Genomic DNA, 23,251 nt, shown 5'->3' with positions numbered 1-23,251 from the left:
GCCCAACTTACAAGCAGAAATAAACATGTTTACAGCCTGGTACAAAAAATGGTTTTGGTCGCTAATTTCAACATTTATGACAACTGTGCGGGGGGTTAATTTTTATATAACTCATGATAAACAAACATAATATTATGTTAATCAAGTTGTCATATTGCTTAATACCACTGCAATACAAGTTGGATTTAACACCATGACGCTGCCTGAAAAAGTTACTGATGTAGGGTTCTTTTTCATTTGCGCGAACGTGTCATGACACATTGATTCAGCCATTTTGCATAAAATCAAACTGTTTTAGGCTCATACTCCAGACCAAATCCACAAAACCTGAAATGGACCCAACTCTAACAGGCACTGAATAAAACAGAATAAACAACTGCACATGTGGCAGGTTTAATTTAGCATTTTCTATCCACACACCAGGAAGCCAAAATCCTATTTCCTAATTTGCAACAGCAATTTTGTTTTGACATAAAACCATCCACAGCACTGTTGTGCTGAAAGAAATGTATTGTCCACTTACGCTTCGTGCACCGCTGCGATCCCTGAGCTTTACTCCATCCATGACAGCACTGCCCCCCACAGACATTCACCCTGCAAATAGAAAACAATACAGTTGAGCTACATGAAAAGATCCCCACGAACTTGCAATGCCAGCCCAGAGTTTTAAATTAAAAGACTTTTACCTTTAAAGAGAATCACCATGGATTTTACCTTACATATACATATTTATATATATATATATATTTGTTTTTGTCTTTTATTCAAATACCAACATCAACCCTTCCTACACATGGTTGGTCGAAAGCACCACTTGCTGGGCTCCTATAGACCTTTTTTTAAGCAGGAGGCTGTTTTTGAATAATCTGAGGTAAGAAATGGGCCATATCAAGTTTCATTTAAGGTCTGTACCACCTAGTTAAAATTGTTGTCCACAAGGTTCAGGGGGTTTGAGACAAGTCACGTCATCATATAAATGCTCCACCATAGTTATCTGATTTTTGGCACAATTCTGCTGGGCTCCACCAGTTCTCACCGGATGTTTTCCAGACTTGAGTGCTGCCAAACACAGATCTCATGAGATGTGGTTTGGCCCTGTGATACTAAATATGACTGGGAAGGCAAGAATTTTCTATGACACTTAAGTTGCTGAGGTGTAGTGTTTGTTGTGGTAGGTTTGTTAGCCTTGCAATGCCAACGTGAATCTCACGACCGTAGTTTTACTACAAAACTTTGGTTTGGAAAAGTTCCACACAGACTTGATTGAGTCAGGCTGTTGGAAGCTGAACCAACCTGGGAACTCACGACTCACATCATCATCAAAGAGATTGGCTTGGATGAACTGATGTGAGTCACTGCCTCTTTGATCTTTTAAAGAGTTTAAGATACAGCAGTCCCGCGTATGACAAGGGTCTATTGAATACATGTTCAATAACCTGCATTGGACTCATTCACATGAGACAGAGGTCATAGGTTATTCTCTGGTCATTGCTGTTGCAAGAGACTCCAATCTGCAGTGTGGTTCCATTCACTGATAAATCATTGAACTGAGCTGGATTTACACTTGACATGAGGGGTCATGGTTATTGCACAACCATGAAGCCAGCTTTACACTGAATTGCACTACACAGTGACCAAGTTAGGTTTTACTTCACTCAGTACGTTTACATGACATCAGAGAAAATTGATTTATTGTGTTAGCCCGAGTAAAACTGGACTTTTAAAATACATGTTAATATGTTAGTCTGACTGAAATCGTACTAAATCAAATCTCTCAAAGTCGGTAAAGTTGTCCACCATGTTACCAGTTTGCTGCTAGCTAACCATAGCTAACTTAGTTGTTTGGTCTGTGGCGTCATAGGTAGACAGGAATAAGGTCCAGTACTAACAAGTTGAAAGGGGGCATATCGCCACTAATCATAGCAGAGTCATACTTCAGACATACTTCAATCTTTGTATACTGGGACAAGGACAGTAGTCCAGTTAAATGGCCTCATCAAGCTATAACCATAGCTCAACTTAACTGTGCATGTAAACATAAACATAGTGACAATTTCTAACCATCAAACACTCCTCTCTATTTTTCCCCCTCCATTTTCTTTATATCCACCACTCTAGCTTTTCTTTTTCTTCTCCTTCTTTTCTGGCAGTTAAACCACATGTAAATGTCCATATCATCCATCTCTCACACAGACCACTGATGACCACCACTTCCTCAATACGTCTTGAGATCTGATCACTCAGACCACATTCGGAGGTGGTCTGGGCCGCATATGACCATATTCTTTTAGCAGTGTGTATGTTAATTTGTCCTTGACCACATTGACAGACTGCCTTCTCAGCTGACATCCTTGCTTATCCCACTCAAACTGTCTACTGCCCCCGTTACCCAAGTTAGATGCGGCGCTGAAGGACCGTCTCCAGAGCTGCTCTCTTCCAGGGCCAGCAAATGGTCAGTTCAATGTCTGTCCGTTTAGCAATAGCTAACACAACAGCAGTTAACGGTCCCGACAAACTCACACAGACACCAAAATGGCTAAAGGTATTAATAACTGGTAGGTTACATTAGCTGAGTGATACTTAAACAATTAGCCCTGTCACTGCGAGTGTGTGGGCGGACTCTTAGCAGTTGCCCCCAGCAAAGAGCTCACACTTTTGAGCCGTAATGGCAGGAGAGGCAGAGGGTGTTGGGTATCGGCAGTCTCCTCCCTCTTCCCTCATATTTCTTGTGTTTTCCCCTCTCCCCAGTGTTTCTTGTCTGTCTCTCTCCCCTGTCTGTGTTAGTCTGTCTGTGCAGGGTGTGGCTGGCCTCTCTCCCTTGCTGCAGGATGTGGCTGGCCTCTCTCCCTTGCTGCAGGGTGTGGCTGGCCTCTCTCCCTTGCTGCAGGATGTGGCTGGCCTCTCTCCCTTGCTGCAGGGTGTGGCTGGCCTCTCTCCCTTGCTGCAGGATGTGGCTGGCCTCTCTCCCTTGCTGCAGGGTGTGGCTGGCCACTCTCCCTTGCTGCAGGGTGTGGCTGGCCTCTCTCCCTTGCTGCAGGATGTGGCTGGCCTCTCTCCCTTGCTGCAGGGCGTGGCTGGCCTCTCTCCCTTGCTGCAGGGCGTGGCTGGCCTCTCTCCCTTGCTGCAGGATGTGGCTGGCCTCTCTCCCTTGCTGCAGGGCGTGGCTGGCCACTCTTTTTCTCCTGTTCGTCCCTGCCTTCTCTGCCTCCACTGCACACCTGCTGTCAATCAGCCTATCAAGAACTCACCTGCCTGCTCACTTTAAAGACTCCAGTTCAACTTCCAGTATTCGTCAAATTGTCCATTTCCCATAGTGGTAACTACTCACACTCCAAATAACCTCTGTGAATGCTTTTGCTGCCTGTTTTTGCCTTTTGTCTTCTTCAGGTCTTATCTCCGGTCGTATGACAGCCTTGTCCTACTTTGTGTTTGTCCCTGAGGCTCTGAAGATTGTGTGTTTGGACGAAAACCCTGACTTCTCTGCCTGTCCACTCTCTACTCCTTTATTTTTGTAGAGTTTTGTTTGGTGATATTTTTACTTGGAACATTCCATTCAATTTTTGTTATCTTTTGACTTTTTGCCTCCGAGTCTGAATTGTTGCATAGTGGGTCCTATTCAGTACTTAAATAAAACAGAGGGATTGTGGGCCAATGTTTGCTTACCTGTCCTGTCCATTAAAGGCAAAATGGCCAAAAAAATATCTTTAAAAAAACGATTCAAAGAACCCAGAGAAATCTCTGCTCGTGGGCAAGAAAACACTGAATGCCTGTGGCCTTTGCCCCCTCAGACAGCACTGCATTCAAAAACATGATTATGGGGCGTCAGTGGCTTAGTGGATAGGGCAGGTGCCCCTAGGGCTGTCCCAAATACCATTTTTTAACATTCGGACCTCCGGCAGAATTTATAACGAATATTCGAATATTCATTCACGGCAGGCAGGTGGGGGCTGCTATGGCCGTGCTGCGGCCGTGCTGCCTGCTCTCTCCGGTTTTACGCCAGGCTCGGCTCCTTTCAAAGACTCCTTGCGAAGCACTCCTTCGGGGGTTTTCGGACCTAATTGTATTGCAGAGTTTTGCACAGCAGCGACCAGATCTTTGCTCTCAAACCACAAAAAAATGTGATGGCACAACTGTCTCCTTCAGTACATTATTCTATGCTTTCTTTTGATTTTCACATTGGCTAGTCATCCTGTTTAATTTGTCCTCTGATTAAATCGGAACCGTTGAAACAAGTTGTAGGAAGCCTCTGCAAGTAATTGGTTGCTGGCAGACACTCTGTGCTGCAATAAAATGGTTAATCAGCGGTGCCGTGCACTGTAGAGCCAATGCGCTGCTGGTTCTGCCGGCCTGAATAGAATATAATGTCTATAGCCTTACTGTTGTGTGTACAGCCTTACAGACTGAGCTGAGTAGTGATGCGCGGGTCGACCCGTAACTCGCAGGACCCGCAAATGGACTAGCGGGTCGGGCAGCAGTGATCGTCTGTTAAATCGGTCTGTAAATGATATTTTGACATTATTGGCTATTACTGTCATGGCATCCGAAGGTACTGATGCGTTGAGCAGGTGACAGTCCACGGTCGTTTTCAAAACACACTTGTGTCACGCACTCCAAAAGAAACTTGTTGAAACTTTAAACAATAATTTATTGTACAAAACGGGGGAAACGAACGTTGACAAAAACGGTTCCATAATTCATATTAAATTCAAAAGATAACGCAAAAACAGCTACAAGTTAGAGGGAATAGTGATAAAGTGGTAAAACTTGGCATTGATCCACAGCCTCAGACGGATGCGCTCAAGCCTGCCGTGCACACAAGCTCCGTTGGTAGGCGATACTATATTTTCACATTTTTAACAATGCAATTTAAAAGTTTTGATTTTTATTGACAACCTACATTCACCAACAACAAAAAGACTACATTTAGCACCCAAAAAATTGTAAAAAAATAAATAAATAAAAAGTAAATAAAAAAACGAATATCGAATACCAAATTTTCATAACGAATACCTACCCATAGAAACGAATATTTGGGTATAGCCCTAGGTGCCCCATGTACAAGGCTGTTGCCACAGCGGCCTGGGACCGACTCCAGCCTGTGGCCCTTTGCTACATGTCACGCCCCCTCTCTCTCTCTCTCCCCCCTTCACGCTTGTCTGTCCTGTCAATTAAAGGCTAAAATGCCCCAAAAAATATCTTAAAACTCACTTTGGAAAACCATTGTCAATGTGCACAGTTCTCCACTGCATCTAGAAATGCAAGTTAAGACTCTTCCATGCATAGTGAAAGCCATATATCAGCAACATCCAGAAAAACTGCAGACTTCTCTGAGCCCTCAGTTCCCAAACACTTACTGAGTGGTGTTAAAAGAAAAGGAAGTAATCATGCTCCTGTCCCAAATTTTTTTGGAACGTGTTTCAGGCATCAAATCAGAATGAATGTCTATTTATTTACAAAAACAAACTTTATCAGTTTGAACTTAAAATATCTTGTCTTTGTAGTGTATTCCATTGAATGTGAGTCAAAAGTCAAAAAAGTCCTGTGCATACCAAAACAGTCTTAAACAGGTGTGCAGGTGGGGCAAACAATGAATCAAAAAGGAGAACACCCGCACACTGTTTGCACTTGCAGAAAAAGGTTGAATTTATTAGACTACAACGTTTCGGTCATGGACCTTCATCAGGTAGAGGCTGGCAGAGAGAAAACAGTTCATTTAAACTGGAGGCAAAGATTGACAGAGGAGGAGGTGTAACCTGTTGACCACTAATGAGACTCAGATGTGGGTCATCGTGGACTTTGCCTCCAGTTTAAATGAATGGTGTTTTCTCTCTGTCAGCATCTACCTGATGAAGGTCCATGACCGAAACGTTGTAGTCTAATAAATTTAACCTTTTTCTGCAAGTGCAAACAGTATGCGGGTGTTCTCCTTTTTGATTCATTGAATGTGAGTCAAAAAGGATTTGCAAAATCATTACACATTTTTTATTTAACTTTACACAATGTCCCAACCTTTTTTGGAATTGGGGTCGTAGATTTATTTACATATAGAGCGGGAAAGTAAAATCCAATCACAATTGGTCGCTCAAGACGCATGTGGAGACACATTTTAATGCCAGGCGTGAACAGACAGAGCTGTCCACTTATGATCTGATCGCCCAAGATACATGTTAATACCAGGTCTGGACAGATTCATTGATACAATGTATGAGCAGCATTACAAGCAGCATCTGCTACATGTGTCACTATGTTCCACTTCCTTAAATGAAACTGCAATGACAAAAAGCTTTGTAACCTGGTAATGAGTGAGTCATCTGCTTTCAGGGGGGTGACAGCTGAACTGTATTCACTAATCACACACTGAAACTCTGATGGACCACAAACTGAGCAGCTGAGGTCAAGCTGCCAGGCCACACACAGCCTAGTGGTTTCCTGTTATTCCACTGTTGTTCCAATAAAAAAAATATTTAAAAAGAAATTATGATTTTTTTTTAAACATGTGTAACATGTCAGTGATTGACAACAACACTGGGCCTCATTCACCAGTACCTCCCTATTTTTTTTTTTGTTTTTTGAAAGTCGCTCTTGAGAAAACTTCTAAGAAAGGTCTTGTCAGATTCATGATGTGTTTTTAAACCACAGAATTGTCTGAACCTGTGTTCATGTAATGATGAATTCCCTTGCTCTCATTAATCTAAAGCGTGCACCAGTAAACATTTTATCGCTTAAATTGCATAAAATAATTAGGCTCCAATATCTATTTACACAACCTGATATTTTGCTTTTTAAGGTATTTTATGCATCACTATGTGGGGAGTGGGAGTGTGTGTGACTATCATAATAACAACATGAATGAAGCTCTGCCTTTCACAAATGGACTGCCACATTTTATTTCCTGTGATTATAACCCTAAGTTAGCTCAATTTTGCCTAACCAGCCACAATATTAATTTACATTTTTGAAAGGGAAACTTTGCCAATTTTTAGCCAACTCTGTGCCACTGCAGTTTGTTCAGATGACGGTGTTTGGCTTTCCTTCATGGTGTCCAGGGCTGCACACTTTTCCACTGGTGCCAAAGGTCCCCAGGTTTAGTGTGATCCAGCAGACTTTTGCTGGTGGATGAACAGAGAGCTCCGAGTGCTGGCAGCCAGCAGGGAGGCTTAGCACCGTACGTTTGCATTAAATGTTACTGCCAACGTTGCAACAACACAGAGCTGGATGATTGGCATAATCATTGTATATTCTTTACTAGCCTTCATCTCAACTAGCAATCATATTGATTTGCATTTAATGCTAACATTAATGTTACCTTGGTCGGGTTCTCTCTAGGGACTGGATGCTTCCTGTTGAGATGCTAAAGCAGTGATGCTGTGCTATTGTGGCAGGCTAGCTCTGCTTTGCAGAAGACACATTGTACATAGTTTTTCATTTTGTTTCAGCTTTAAATGATCCCAAACTTTGGGCATTTTAAGTCGTTTTCTCTGACCTGTCTTTTCTCTTCATCCCTCACTATTTTCACTCTCTTTCTCCGTTTTGCAATCTTCTTCACATCACATGTCCTCAGCATAAGCATGATGTGTAATAATTATCATTTGTGCAAAACACCGTGCACTGTATACAATTTAATGGATTAAACAAAGCTTCGATGAAAGTAATTAGCATCAATGATTTTCAGTACTCAAGTTTCTCAAGGGATCGTTTCAGCTCAAATTTCAAATACAAGTTACAGAAATACTGCCCATCTCTGATCACAGTTTTGCATGGAGGCTCAGTACTTGAAGTCAAGGTAATGTCACTGTGTACCTAAGAATCTCGGTTTCACTTTAAGGGAAAATAATCTGCAAAAAATAAAAACCACTTCCACCTATATTTTCTTGCAATTTTGTTGTGTGTGTTTGTTTGATGTTCAGTTTCAGATACAGTTACTAAATATATCTGAATGACAATGATCCAGTCAAAGCAGAGTGCACCTCAATGAGCACTTGAAAACATACCTCATGCATTAATTGCTACATTGTTGGCAAGTGGCCCCCCCTGGGGATTTGAACACTGGGCCTTTGTATCCCAGAAAAGGTGACTTACTGACTGCACCACTGAGGAGACATAGTGTCCCACATGCCTTCTTACAAGTTGAGGCAATGACATCACATCCAAAATTGTGGTTTTGTGTATTTCAACCTCAAACACAGTAGTCAAAATGTTGGTGAGCAAATTCTGAAAAAAAAATCATACACCATCCTGCAGATTTCAGGTGTATTGTCAAGTACTTTGGTGAAGTTCCATCAAACATTTGGCAAAATAGAAAATTATGTGCATACAGTACTTACTATAGTAGACACTGAATGTCACTGCGGACTTGTTTGACATATCTGAACACCATTTGAAAGGTGTTATGTAGTGGTCTTTGGTAGCACTTGAATGAAGACTTGTGGAAATTTAGATGTAAAGTGGTTTTGCATATTTAAAAAAAACAGAGTGATGGACTTCTGAATTAAATCAACATTTGAAGAGGTTGCAGCGTGGCAAACTCTGGTCAAAATTCTGTGGATTTGCTTAAAAAAAATTCCAATCTGTAGGACATTCAAATGTTTGACTTTTTTGTTGCTGTTTTGTACAAATCTTTGTAGCAGATCATCAGATGTAAACTTTTTGTGTTTGTGGCCCCCCCACTGGCAGAATATCCAAAGACTGCACAGCATCCGAACACATGCACAAAGTTTGGTTACAATTGCTTAAGCCCATTATGATAATTTATGTAAAATTGAATTTAAAGACTAGGGATAAAAATGTATAATGTCAAAACAGAATGACATTTCAAAATTCCCTTGATTACTTTAGCTCAGCAAGGTCCAAAGATGATCATGACAAAGTTTCAGGATGATTGGCCCAATGGTTTTTGAGAAGTTCTTGAGAACAGGATTTTGAGAAAATTGAGAAAAGTCCCCAAATTTGACATTTTTAGAGCAGAAGACCATTGGAACAAAGATGCAAATGAACTGAGTGATTAAAATGATGAAATAACAAAAACAATAGGGCTCAAGCAGCTAGCGACACTGCTTGGAACCTTAATTACTTTGAGTTTGATGTTCAGTTCCAGATTTATATATATTTTTTTAAGGTATATTACTTTGAGTTTGATATTCAGTAATTCAGTAATTTATTTATTCACAGTGTTTCTCTCCTCCAAAATATCGTCATTATATCATCTTTTAAAAATCCAATATCCGTCAACCTGTACAACCTACTGTAACAGTTGCTAAAAATGCTTTTAAAAACACAGTGAAATCAGCTGCTTCAGCCAGTTATCAACTTGAATGGGAGCCAGATCCTTCAGCTGTCAAGCTCCTCTTCAGTGGAACTGTCTTCCTATTTAGGTCCAGTAGGCAGACACAGTCTTCACATTTAAAAGTAGACTTAAGACTTTCCTTTTTGATAAAGCTTATAGTTAGAGCAGGCTCAGACTTATCTTGGACCGGCCCCTAGTTAGGCTGACAAAGGCCTAGTCTGCCAGGGGACCTCCTATGATACACAGAGCCCCTCCTCTCTTTCTCATACTCAGATTCTGAAATGTTGGTTCTTCCTAATTTGCTAACATTCATGCCCTATTACTGCATATCACTAACTTGGATTTACTGCATGTCACTAATTCGGCTTCTTCTCCAGAGCCTTTGTGCTCCACTGTCTCGCAGGTTAACTCGAATCATAAGGCCCGCTTCCACCGCAGGAACTTCAGGGTAATTTTACAGGGCCGGGGCCGTTGGTGCGTGTCTCCACCGCAGGAACCACCCCCAAGGGACAGAGTTCCGGAACTTTTACAGGGGCTAAACAAGTCCCTGCCTCGGGGTAGGTACTCAGAACGGCCCCAAAAGACTCCTGGCTGGGGCTTGGGATTTACTTGGTGCTGATTGGATATACTCAAGGCGGGATGTGACGTCAACAGAAAGCAACAAAATAGCCGGCATTTTTAAAACTCAGCAGACGAGGGTTAGCTCATTCATATAGCTTCCGCCGCCATGTAAAAAAAACTCACTAAATGGCCCGTGAAAAAAATTATTCTTTCCAGCAGATATCTTAGTTACAACATGATTGAGCTAGCAAAGCAGTTTTGTGTTGCTATGTGTGGTATTTATTCAGTTTTGGGAAATCACGATGTCTAGAAAGCATCAGCTGACAGGGACAGCTAACAGCAGCAGCAAAGCTAACATCAGGACGTCGTCTGTTAAAAGCCTCCCGTTGTCGGATATGACATGAAACTACTCCAGTTAGCTCAATCATGTTGTAACTAAGACATCCGCTGGAAAAAATATTTTTTTCACGGGCCATTTAGTGAATTTAGTGAGTTATTACAGACACCGCTATCGGCTAACGGCGTCCCTACGTCGCCCTGGTCAAAATGGTCGCGCAACAATTACGTCACATCCAGAGGCAGCCCGTAACTTTACAGGAACCTTCCTCGTACTCCACTCTCTCAGTGGAGACACGGCGGTTGAGAGGGCCGAACGAGAGGACGTTCCTGTAGTAGTTCCTGCCCCCCAGATAGTACCAGGAACTTCTTCAGTGGAAACGGTACCTGGATCGTGGGTCTTGGTTGCCTTGCTGCCGTGTTCCTGCCTGATGCCTCCTACTACAGCTATTATAATTAGTCATACTTCTATTATTATTATTATACACATTTGATTATTATTGTTATATACTACCAAAATACTATTATTATTATATTATCACTAAAATTAATGCTATTGTAGCTTATTGTCATCACTGTTTGCCCTGCATCTCTCTCTGTCGCTCCCTCTCTTTATGCATCATTTTGTCATAGTGATTACTATAAATTTATTATGTTGATCTGTTCTGTACATACCAACATCTATTGCACGTCTGTCCATCCTGGAAGAGGGATCCCTCCTCTTCCTGAGATTTCTTCAATTTTTTTCCCCCATTAAAGGGTTTTTTGGGGAGTTTTTCCTTATCTTGTGAGGGTCCAAGGGCAGAGGGATGTCATATGCTGTAAAGCCCTCTGAGGCAAATTGTGATTTGTGATATTAGGCTTCATAAATAAAAGTGAATTAAATTGAATCAACTCGCACAGGGTTGTGGGCCTTTGTGGACTATTCAGTGTATTCCACATCGAATGGAGCAAGCATCTATGGAAACACTGGTGACTTGGCTAAAATGCCTTAGAAAAATTAATTTTGCTTCTTGTTTACCATTCAAACCCTGTACATTACACTGCTGGCAGAACATGTGATGTTTTCATTGCTGTCTAGCCGGTACAACTGGCGCAGGTCTGTCACTGCCTCACAGCATCTGCTGTATATGGCCAGCCAATTTGTATATTGACTTTTCCATAATAAAAAATGAATAAAAAATGAAAAGATGGTTTAAGTAAGATATTTATTTTCTTAGTTTAAACTGATTTAGTTGACTCAGTTACATTTGCAAACTAATTTTAAAGGCTCTGCACACCCAGGCAGGTGTTATTACTGAATCAAGCTAATTAAACCTCTGCTCATTGACCAAATAAAGGCGTAGTCACATTGTCAGGAAATAACAGCTTGTATATGTGCCTTGCCATTATTACAGAGCATTGCTACAACTCTGCACAGATTGCTGCAGCAGGGGTGCGTCAAAAGTTCAGATTTGTCGAACTTCAACCTATGATGACCTCTGTGAGGACTGAGCAAAGTCAATCGCTGTTCACCACTTTTTAAACTGACCAATGGACGAAAAATGTGTTCTTGTTCTGTTTTTGTGCCTCCAAATTTCCACAATTTCTACAATACCAAATGGCTTCATATCAACACTAGACCAAAATATATTTGCTCAGCAAAATATCAGCATACAGATGCAGCCACAAGGTCTGTTACAAAAACACAGTTTGAGTCTGAAACATGGTGATCTATCACTAGCACCATTAGCAGCTGTTTAGTACAATGCCACATCAACTGGATGTTCCAGAGTGGTGTGTAAAAGTGTTGGAATTAGGGATACACGATAATATCGTCACGCCATCAGTATCAGTCAATAATGGCTTTAAAATTAACTATTAGAATCGGCCAATGTGCTTTTTCTTATTTTGCACAATGAATGAATATTACATACATTGAAAAGCATTGTATGTCGTGTCTCCATCTGCTGGTGGGCCATCATGATAAGAGCATGCATGTATAATATGATGTTAATACCACTAAAGAAGAGACTTGATGATCGCTCAAATTAGGTGTCACATCAAACTATATGAGTATACCAAGAATGGCCTTTTCAACTGGTAATCAGTTGTTTTAACAGTTAAGTCATTGTTTTGGATGCCACTTTGTTGTGTGACTTTACAGTGTACTCACTCATAGTTGCACTACAAATAACAACATGCTGTATGGCAGTGATTTAAAGCTTCAATCACATCCTACTTTGGGCCCTAGAAATGGTGTGGATGGAGAATGGGATTCACAGAAATACTATTACCTCTCTTTAAGGCTGTCATTCATCTGTCTTTGGGTTAGGAACAACTGCAGCATATTGCAGTTACACAGTGTCATCACCAACAATTTAATCCAACACCAAACATAGTTACTTTAACAGATCAGACAGTTTGACCAGCCCAGTTGGTGTGCAAACACTCTCTCAATACTGTCAACTCTAATTAATGTCACTGAAGTCAGCTCCTGATAAGTACATTCTGTTTTCTTGAGGGAGAAACCTAAACCACAAAATTAGCAGAATGGAATTAGGTATGTGCCACTAAGATAAGGATGTAATAGTATAATGTATATCATACCAGTACCCAACTGATGAAGTGTACTTTTGAGATACTTTCCTGAAAGTCTAGTGCTTGTTTGGTTAACGATAAAAGTCAGGAAGTCACGACATGACAGGAAGTCATTAGGTCCTTCACATTTTCCCACTAGCCCACACTCCTCCCTCCTGACACTAATCCACAGTTACTTAGGGACTGTTCTTTACTTATCAGAGGAAGGGGTGGCTGGGGTGTGACTACTTTTTTTGTTATGTTGTGTTTTGTTTTGGTTTTTTGTTTCCTGAAGCTACAAATATTTTTCTTTGATCCTACCTAAGTGACTGGCAGTAAATGCATATATTAATTATTATATATTTAAAACTGTGTTTTAAAAATTTGAAAGTTAAAACTTGAAGATGAAACCCTGGAGTTAAAAAAAGCCTAGTTTTTCACTTTTGTCATGCGTGTTGATTAGTTCTCACAAGTTTCTTTTCGGACAAACTATAAATGATTCATTTATTTTCTGTAACTGTGTATCCTATTGGGGGTCACAGGGGGGCTGGAGCCTATCCCAGCTGACACTGGATGAGAGGCGGGGTACACCCTGGACAGGTAGTCTATCACAGTGCTGACACATAGGGACACACAACCACTCACGGTCACATTCACATCTACGGGTAAGTTAGAGTCACCATTTAACCTAACCTGCCTGTCTTTGGACTGTGGGAGGAAGCCAAAGAAAACCCACACTGAAACAGGGAGAACATGCAAACTCCACACAGCGGTGCTCCCCTACCCCAGGGTTTGAATGCCCCACCCAGGGTTAGAACCAGGAACACTCTTGCTGTGAGGTGACAATGCTAATCACTGCACCATCCGGCTGCCTAATTTTTTTTAAAATTCAAAATTAAATTTTATACGAGATGTAGGATAGTGATTTTGATGAAATATCACTATTTTAAAGTCAGATTTAGTTATGTTCAATGACCATCAGATGTTTGAAAATATAAATCTAAAATATAATTTCTGTTTGGGGGTTTTTCTGCAGTTTCTGGCTATGATAAATGGTGTTATTTTGGCATGTCTTCAGGATTTGGAGACAAATTAAATCCGAGATACAAAGTTATATATTGCTCCCTTAAACGCTGGTGTAGGGGAGGATATACTCGGGTATACTGTGTATTACCACCTTTTTTTCTGACCTTTTACAGTATACCCACCAATCAGCCAAAAAGCCAACGAAATATACATTAGAGAATACCCACTACTTCCTCGGTAACTTACCCATTTACTTAGAAGTACACCCACCTCATCAAACACCACTGAGTCAAAATATAAAACTGTAGTCCCTCTCGGTAATTAAAAAAAATATTTGACATGCCCTCCCCTTCTTGAGTGGCTAACGAACAGTCCCTTACCCAGACGTCATGAGCTGCTTCTGCTGGCTCTGTTCCAGTCTGCTCTGCCGGACCACCGGCTGCTGGTGACTGAACTGTGGGGTTGAGGCCGCCTGGTTCCCCATCCTGCGGGTCCTGACCTGGCCTCCGAAGTTGGCGGTGAGCTCCACGTTGTACGTGTGCGGCTGCCCCGCCGCGCTGTGATGCGTCGAGATGGAGCTGACTCGCACCCCGCCGTTCGCTCCGGCCGACCCCGGCCCCGGCCCGGGCTGGAGCACGTACAGCCTCCTGAAGCCGCTCTGGCTCTGCCGCTGCTCCGCTGACACGCATACCGGGGAGAGAAACAAACCCAACGAAAATAAGAGGCCCCATCTTATCCAAGCCATATCCACAGCGAAAAGGGAAGTTAAAGTTTTAGGTGGAAAAAAGAGGTCCCGGTTACTTTCGGCTTTGTGAAACACTCCTTTCACGTTTTACGAGTAGGCTAAAGAAAACGACTGTATTCCTAAGCATATTCCTGTAGGCACCGACCTCCAGCCCGGTATGGGAATGCACTAAATGAGCTAACGTTACCCAAGAAAAAACTTTGAAACGTTTGAAATAACGTAAGGCATGTAACATAAACGTTTCTCGTGTGTAGAAGTAAATGTAGCTCCGCTCTCTGTCCTCTTAAAGCATGGAGGGCCTCCGAGCTTCTGCCGCTTCCTCTGTGCAGAATTTGACTCCGTCCGCTGTCTGAAGAGCCTGAGAACTCCAGGAAAGTTTCTCTGTTGGAGGTGAACAGAGTCAGCAGCGCGAGCAGCCAGCCTCCAGACGTGACGTCGGGTGGGGGGAGCGGGGGGGTGGTGTTTCTTGCTGAGAGCTTCTTGGGGCCCAAGGGTGTCAGGGGACCCACACCAAAGCCCCCGCCCACACACTGACTGACCCACCCCAACACCTACTCACCCCACACACACTCATTCAATTCACATTTCTGTAAGTTGATACTGACTTCCAGTTTAAATGTGTAAACTCTACATTATAGGCAGACTGGGTTTATTTCCACTCATCCCTCAGCAGGTGGGAGTGATCACCACAGATATGGAAGCCAAGAGCAGCAAATGTTTACAGATGTTATAGGCTTGTTATCTCTAAGATCACAACTTAATTGTCACCTCATCTTTACATTATCATACATCGTCAGCATTACACAGTTATCATAGTGTTCACAACCTCATTATCTCATTATCCAAAAATAATTAACGGTGCTTTTATTTACTGCAAAACAGTGTCCAAAACGGTCCAACTCAATGATTCAAGTTATTTTCTGTTTTTTGTTTATGTATCAGTGATGACAAATCATATTTCTTTTTTAATGTTGTTGAAGCAATGTAGTGTATTCAATATGCTGTTCTCAGAGCTGTATCTGAAACTCTCGTTCTTAGTACCATTACACATTTGTGTTTAACAGTGTCCACATTAACTTGTGCAGACCGCTTTCATGTAGGAATGGGAGAATAACAGGCATGGATGGATTATTACAAGGACACACAAAATGACTACACGGACACACAAAACTACTACAAAGAGAGTTTAAACAACCAAACACAAAATGACTACAAAGACACGTTAAATGACTACAAAGAGACTTGAAATACTTCAAAGATATAAAACAACTATAAGGGCACATAAGATGACTACAAAGTGACACAAGGTAACTACAAAGAGACACAAAACAACCACAAAGAGACACAAAACGACTTCAGGGACACACAAAATGACTTCAAAGAGACATATATCAACTACAAGGAGACACAAAATCACTGCAAAGTGACACAAAACAACAAAAAATTACTTCAATGAGACAAAATTACCTTATTAAGACATAGAATTCACCCAAAGAGACCCAACAAATACAAAAAAAGACACACAATAACAACAAAGATACACAGAAAGACCACAAAGAGATGCAAAGAAACACCAAAGAAACACAAAAAAGGGTAAATCAAACACAGAGACACAAAATGACCACAAAAAAAGACACAGAATTTATGCATAACGAGAGATGCAAAACCACCACAAAGTCTGCGTGCCTTTGTAGGAGATGTGGTGGGGACCCATTTTCTCATAATTTACCCATAATAATGCTCATAAACTCATCATCTCATTATCCAAAAAGAATTAATGGTGCTTATAGTTTTTTGTTTGTTTGTTTTTTGTTTTTTTTTTTTGTTGTTGTTGTTTTTTAGGCCAAGACAACAATTCAAGTTATTTTCTATTTTTTGTTCATGTATCAGGGATGACAAATCATATTTTCTTTATTATTAGTCATACTTCTACTTTATTATTCATATATGACTATTATTGTCACATACATATACTATCATTCTGACCTGCATCTCTCTCTGTTTCTGTCTCTCTCTGTCTCAGTTTCTCTCTCTGTCTCTGTCTCTCTTTATGTATCATTTTGTCATATGGATTACTACAAATTTATCATGTTGATCTACATCGTATGGTTTATAAAAAATTCTGCAATGTTTTCAATATGCAGTTCTCAGAACTGTATTTCAAACACTTGTTCTTAGTACCGTCACACATTTGTGTTGAACAGTGTCCAAATTAACCTGTGCAGACCACTTCCATGTAGGAACAGGAGGATGACATGCTTGGATTGATGACTGAATGGGCATACCTGGCACAGGCCCAGGGCCTCCTGGCCCTTACTTATAAATTTCAAATTAATATCAGGTGACCACAAAGATACACAAAAAGACCACAAAGACATGCAAAAGAATCGCAAAGAGACACAAAATAATTACAAAAAAACAGCAAAACAACCACAGAGACACAAACCTACTACAAAGAGATATAAAACAACTCAAAGGTGATACAAAGAGATGCAACAGAGGTGGTGGGGCCCTTTACATATCTGTGCCCAGGGGAGCATTGTCTCATAATGCACCCATAATGGCATGCACCATTTCTGTGTTTTGACCAGTGTGAGAAGTTACTGGCTTGGCATTATGCATCGTTTATACTTGTGCGACAGATGCTCCACAGATGCTGCGAGCACGCACAAAGGCATTTTGCTCAACACACGTTGTTCACTGCAGTATTCTCGGAATTGCCAGGGGGCGTACAAACAAAACATTCTGTGAAGAAGCAAGAAGTCAATGAGTTTGATTGGAAGAATGCCATAGACCAGTCAGGACTGCACTCTGAAACTCCTCAATGCCGAAAAAGTATTGTAATTAACTGTAAACTCATATCACATACTTTATCGCCTTTATACAATTCCTGAAAGGTGTCAAGCATTCGAAACAACAAATACATTCTACTGAAACACTTGAAATATTGAATATCTTGTCAATAACTTGATTCTGCTGGCAAAATATTTCTGTAGATTTGTAGATTTTTAAGATCTTCTCCTGTTTTTAAAACATTTAAAAAAGAATTGACCATCTTTTTAAAAACCTGAGACATTAATAGTAAACATGAACTAATTTTACTTTTTAAATTTAAAGGTCCAGTGTGCAGGATTTTGGTGCATGAATTGGCAGAAACTGTGTATAATATTCAGAACTATGTTTTCAATAGTGTATAAAACCCCCAAAATAAGAATTTTGTGTTTTTGTCACCTTAGAAAGAGCTGTTTAAATCTACATATGGAGCAGGCACTCTTCCACAGAGATCACCATGTTATACCACTGTAGCCTGAATGGACAAACCAAACACTGGCTCTAGATAGTACCAATTACATTTTTTTTTTTTTTTTTTTTTCATTTTTTGCATTTTTGCATCAGTCACCATAGTTCTCCTACACACTTGGCACATGGGAGAAGTTTTAGTTTTATGTTCTACAGATACTGTTTGTACCTCTGTATTCAAAAAAGTAAGGAAAAAAACCTTTAAACTTGGTTTGAAAAGCTGGAGGTGCACGAGCAAGCACTGCAATAAGAGCTTTTACACTTGACGCAAGATCCTCGATGACATCATTTTTGGGTGCACACTTTCACACCAGGGACACTGTGACGAGCATAAACCTAGCTTAAGTTTGCTGCAAGTTCAGGGACTGTTTGTTGTAAGTTGTTTTTAGGGAGGGAGACTACTGCAAGGCACTGAGTATGTTTGCAGGTTGCAAAATGTAAAGAGCACCATACCGTTTTTTTTTTTTTTTGTTGAAATCTGCCCCAATCGGACAGAGTGCTTTTTGCAAGTGTCTGCATCTTCTTTTTAATTGTTACTAGGCAATCATTAAATCACTTGTCCTTGCATTTTATCTAGGGCAACATTGAAAGAGAGCTAACGTTAGCTTCACACAAACCATTTACGCTACAATTTGTTGTCATTGCCACCACAGAAAGCCCACTTTTCATTCATCTGATTGACGGCCAGTGATGTCAGGTGATATTTCCACAAACATGATGCGCATAGTCTTAACATGAGCTGCTCAGCAATGTAACAGAAGGGAGCAAAACACTGCACTCTCATTGAAAATAATTACAGATTTTCTTTTCCAAGAGACTTTCTTAAAGAGCAAATTAAGTTGGCTATGTGTGTCAAATTTTGATGTAATCCAACTCACCATGTGGGTGTGCCGGTTTTTCAAAGTTTTCACTTTTGTCCACTAGCTAATAATACAGCACCACTACTGAGTCATATTTCTTGTGAAGAATTTACACATCATTTCCAGTTATGGGGCGAAGTGTCATGATCCTCATCATGGCAGCCCCTCCCTCTCCCTCATGTGTGTGTGTGTCATTCCCTGTCTGTATTACTCCTCCTGTGTTTCTCCCCCTGTCTGTTCTGTGTGTGTGCATGTGGGCGTGGCTTCCTTCCACAGGCAGTGCCAGGTGAATCCACTCCAGTAATTAACCTCTCCATAAAGCCTCTGGATTCCTCCCTACTCGTCGCCAGATCGTTTCATCAGTCTACGCGGTAGTTTGTATCCTGGCTCCTCTGTGTTTTTGCCCTCGTGCTTTGTTAGCTTGTGTAGCTAATGCCTCTGTGTTTCTTCTACCTCAACTCAGATTGCTGTGCTTGCCTCGTGATCTCATGTGTGCTACTTCACTGCCTGCCTGTGGACCTTCCTGCTGCCGTCAGCTCTCCTGTGTTTCCCCTCGGAGTGAGTACGCTCGAGAAGACAGAACCTACTGTGCTGTGCCGCAGCACCGCCGCCATTACCACGTGGCGGACGCCACACCACGGACACTCTCACTCTCCTCCTCACCGGTGCCTTCACGGAGCACGTCGGGATCCTGGGACCACGCTCCACCCATCCCCCTTGCACTATTCCGCACATTTGAACATTAAAGACTTGTTATTCACTGTGTACCTGTTTCCTGAGTCGTGCTTTTGGGTCCAGGCTTTAAACCAAGTCATAACAGGAAGTTTTATGTCTCAGCTCCTTCCAGCTCACAGCTGACCAAGCAACAGCATAATCAATCAATCAATCAATCAATTTTATTTATAAAGCCCAATATCACAAATCACAATTTGCCTCACAGGGCTTTACAGCATACGACATCCCTCTGTCCTTATGACCCTCGCAGCGGATAAGGAAAAACTCCCCAAAAAACCCCTTTAATGGGGAAAAAAACGGTAGAAACCTCAGGAAGAGCAACTGAGGAGGGATCCCTCTTCCAGGACGGACAGACGTGCAATAGATGTCGTACAGAACAGATCAGCATAATAAATTAACAGTAATCCGTATGACACAATGAGACAGAGAGAGAGAGAGAGAGAGAGATGCAGGTAATGACAGTAGCTTACAACATTATTGAAAGTAATAATATTATAGTTCTGGCTACTGTGGTACAATATGTTGAAAGTATGTATTAATATCTGGCAGTATACATGTGTGACAATAGTCATATGTGTATAATAACAGTAGAAGTATGACTAATGATTAATGATGGCAGCAGCAGCAGGAGGCATCTGGCAGGACCACAGCAGCAGCACAACCACACACGTCACGCTGTCCAGGCACCGCTGCGATATGAGTTAATCTGAGAGACAGTGGAGCACAAAGGCTCCGGAGAAGAAGCCGAGTTAGTGACATCCAGAATGGCTGAATTAGCAAGATGCAGTAATAGAATACGAGACAGAGAGAGAGAGAGAGAGAAGGAGAGAAGGTGCCCGGTGTATTATAGGGGGGTCCTCTGGCAGACTAGGCCTAAGTCAGCCTAACTAGGGGCTGGTACAGGGCAAGCCTGAGCCAGCCCTAACTATAAGCTTTATCAAAGAGGAAAGTCCTAAGTCTAGTCTTAAATGTGGAGACGGTGTCTGCCTCCTGGACCGTAACAGGAAGCTGATTCCACAGGAGAGGAGCCTGATAGCTGAAGGCTCTGGCTCCTGATCTACTTTTGGAGACTTTAGGGACCACGAGAAACCCTGCGTTCTCAGAGCGCAGTGTTCTGGTGGGATAATATGGCACTATGAGCTCTCTAAGATATGACGGAGCTTGACCATTTAGAGCTTTATAAGTTAACAGTAGGATTTTAAATTCAATTCTGGATTTTACAGGGAGCCAGTGCAGAGAAGCTAAAACAGGAGAAATATGATCTCGTTTCTTAGTTCCTGTTAGTGCACATGCTGCTGCATTCTGAATTAGCTGGAGAGTTTTTAAGGACTTACTAGAGCTACCTGATAATAGAGAGTTACAGTAATCCAGCCTAGAGGTAACAAAAGCGTGGACCAATTTTTCTGCATCTTTTCAGGTCAGGATAGGCCTAATTTTCGCAATATTACGCAGATGAAAAAATGCAGTCCGTGAGGTTTGTTTTAAATGAGAATTAAAAGACAAATCTTGATCAAATATTACTCCGAGGTTTCTTACGGTAGTGCTAGAGGCCAGAGCAATGCCATCTAGAGAAACTATGTCATCAGATAAAGAGTCTCTGAGTTGTTTGGGGCCAAGAAAAATAACTTCAGTTTTGTCTGAATTTAACATCAGGAAATTGGTGCTCATCCAAGTTTTTATGTCTTTAAGGCAGTTATGGAGTTTAGTTAATTGATTACTTTCTTCTGGCTTCATAGATAAATACAACTGTGTATCATTCGCATAACAATGGAAATTTATAGTGATTTCTAATGATGTTACCTAAAGGAAGCATATATAGAATAAATAGGATTGGTCCGAGCACAGAACCTTGCGGAACTCCAAAACAAACTTTGGTACGTAAGGATGATTCATTATGAACGTCAACAAACTGAAAACGATCAGATAAATAAGATTTAAACCAGCTTAGTGCAGAACCTTTTAGGCCAATTAAGTGATCCAGTCTCTGCAGTAGAATTTGATGGTCAATTGTGTCAAACGCCACACTAAGATCTAATAAAACAAGTACAGAGACGAGTCCTTTGTCTGAAGCAATCAGAAGGTCATTTGTAATTTTAACTAGTGCTGTCTCAGTGCTATGATGCACTCTAAATCCTGACTGAAATTCCTCAAATAAATTATTATCATGGAGAAAATCACACAGCTGGTCTGCGACTACTTTCTCAAGGATCTTTGACATAAAGGGAAGATTAGATATTGGTCTATAGTTGGCTAACACCTCTGGATCCAGGGTGGGCTTTTTTAGTAGAGGTTTAATTACAGCTACCTTAAAAGACTGTGGTACATAGCCTGTTAATAAGGATAGATTGATCATATCTAATATATGAGTGTTAACTAAAAGAAAGACCTCCTTAAGTAGCCTAGTTGGGATGGGGTCTAAGAGACACATTGATGATTTAGATGAAGAAATCACTGCGGTCAATTCTTGAAGAGAAATTGGGGAGAAGCAATCTAAATATATATTAGGTTTTACAGCTGTGTTTGAGGTTAGATAGGTACTATCTGAGGACAGGAGGTCATGAATTTTGCCTCTAATAGTTAGAATTTTGTCATTAAAAAAAGCTCATAAAATCATTACTGCTAAGGGCTAAAGGAATACAAGGCTCAATAGAGCTTTGACTCTCAGTCAGCCTGGCTACAGTGCTGAAAAGAAACCTGGGGTTGTTCTTATTGTCTTCTATTAATGCTGAGTAATAGTTTGCTCTGGCATTGCGGAGGCCCCTCTTATAAGTTTTGAGACTGTCTGTCCAGATTAAATGAGATTTTTCCAGTTTGGTTAATCACCAATTCCTTTCAAATTTTCGCGATATTTGTTTTAACTTACGGGTTTGGGAGTTATACCAAGGAGAGAACTTCCTTTGCTTTTTTAACTTCTTTTTAAGAGGAGCTACAGAGTCAAGTGTTGTTCGCAGTGAGCCTACGGCGCTATCGACAAAATGATCAATTCAGGAGAGGTTAAAGTCGGTACGGGAAACCTCTGTTACTGAGGGACTGGGTATTGAATTTAACAACGGAGTAATCTTTTCCTTAAATTTTGCGACAGCACTATCTGATAAACATCTAGTATAGTAACTGTTGCTGAGTGGCGTGTAATCGAGTAAAAAGAAATCAAAAGTAATCAGATAATGATCCGATAGCGAGGGATTCTGTGGAAAGACTTTTAGGTTATCAATTTCAATTCCATACGTCAGAACTAGATCGAGGGTATGGTTAAAACAGTGAGTGGGTTCATGTACACCCTGACTGAAGCCAATGGAGTCTAATAATGAGATAAACGCAGTAGCCAGGGAGTCATTATCAACGTCAATATGAATGTTAAAATCGCCTATAATAATAACTTTATCTGATTTAAGAACTAAACTGGATAAAAACTCTGAGAATTCAGATACAAATTCAGAATACAGGCCAGGAGCACGGTACACTATAACAAATAAAAGTGGCTGCGAGGTTTTCCAGGTCGGATGTAAGACTAAGAACGAGGCTTTCAAATGAATTATAATCTAGTTTAGGTTTAGGGCTGATTAACAGACTAGAGTTAAAAATGGCTGCAACTCCCCCTCCTCGGCCGCTGCCTCGAGGAATGTGGGTATTATTATGACTGGGAGGAGTGGACTCATTAAGACTAATATATTCATCTTGACATAGCCAGGTTTCAGTGAGACTGAGTAAATCAATATGATTATCTGATATTAATTCGTTTACTAACACTGCTTTAGACGATAGAGACCTGATATTTAACAGTCCACATTTAATTCTCCTGTTTTGTCTTTCTGTCACAGAAGAGGTTTTAATTTTTATGAGGTTGTT

At 41.1% G+C, this 23,251-nt stretch overlaps 1 protein-coding gene across 4 annotated transcripts in view; it reads right to left on the bottom strand.

Moving 5' to 3' along the window:
• The window catches only part of ltbp1 (latent transforming growth factor beta binding protein 1), a 203,971-nt gene extending 189,064 nt beyond the window's left edge, over positions 1–14,907 (bottom strand). For all 4 annotated transcript variants that reach the window (XM_033612892.2, XM_033612893.2, XM_033612894.2 and 1 more), the window contains exons 1-2: positions 14,146–14,907; positions 524–594 (exon numbers count right to left, since the gene is read on the bottom strand). In XM_033612892.2, the coding sequence (XP_033468783.1) occupies positions 524–594; positions 14,146–14,510 (436 nt within the window). In that variant the 5' untranslated portion in view covers positions 14,511–14,907. The remainder of the gene's footprint in view (positions 1–523; positions 595–14,145) is intronic.
• Positions 14,908–23,251: the final 8,344 nt, after the last annotated feature.

The sequence above is a fragment of the Epinephelus lanceolatus genome, chromosome 17, assembly GCF_041903045.1.
Source record: "Epinephelus lanceolatus isolate andai-2023 chromosome 17, ASM4190304v1, whole genome shotgun sequence".
Taxonomy (NCBI): Eukaryota; Metazoa; Chordata; class Actinopteri; order Perciformes; family Serranidae; genus Epinephelus; species Epinephelus lanceolatus.
This window is presented reverse-complemented; position numbering and strand designations above follow the sequence as displayed.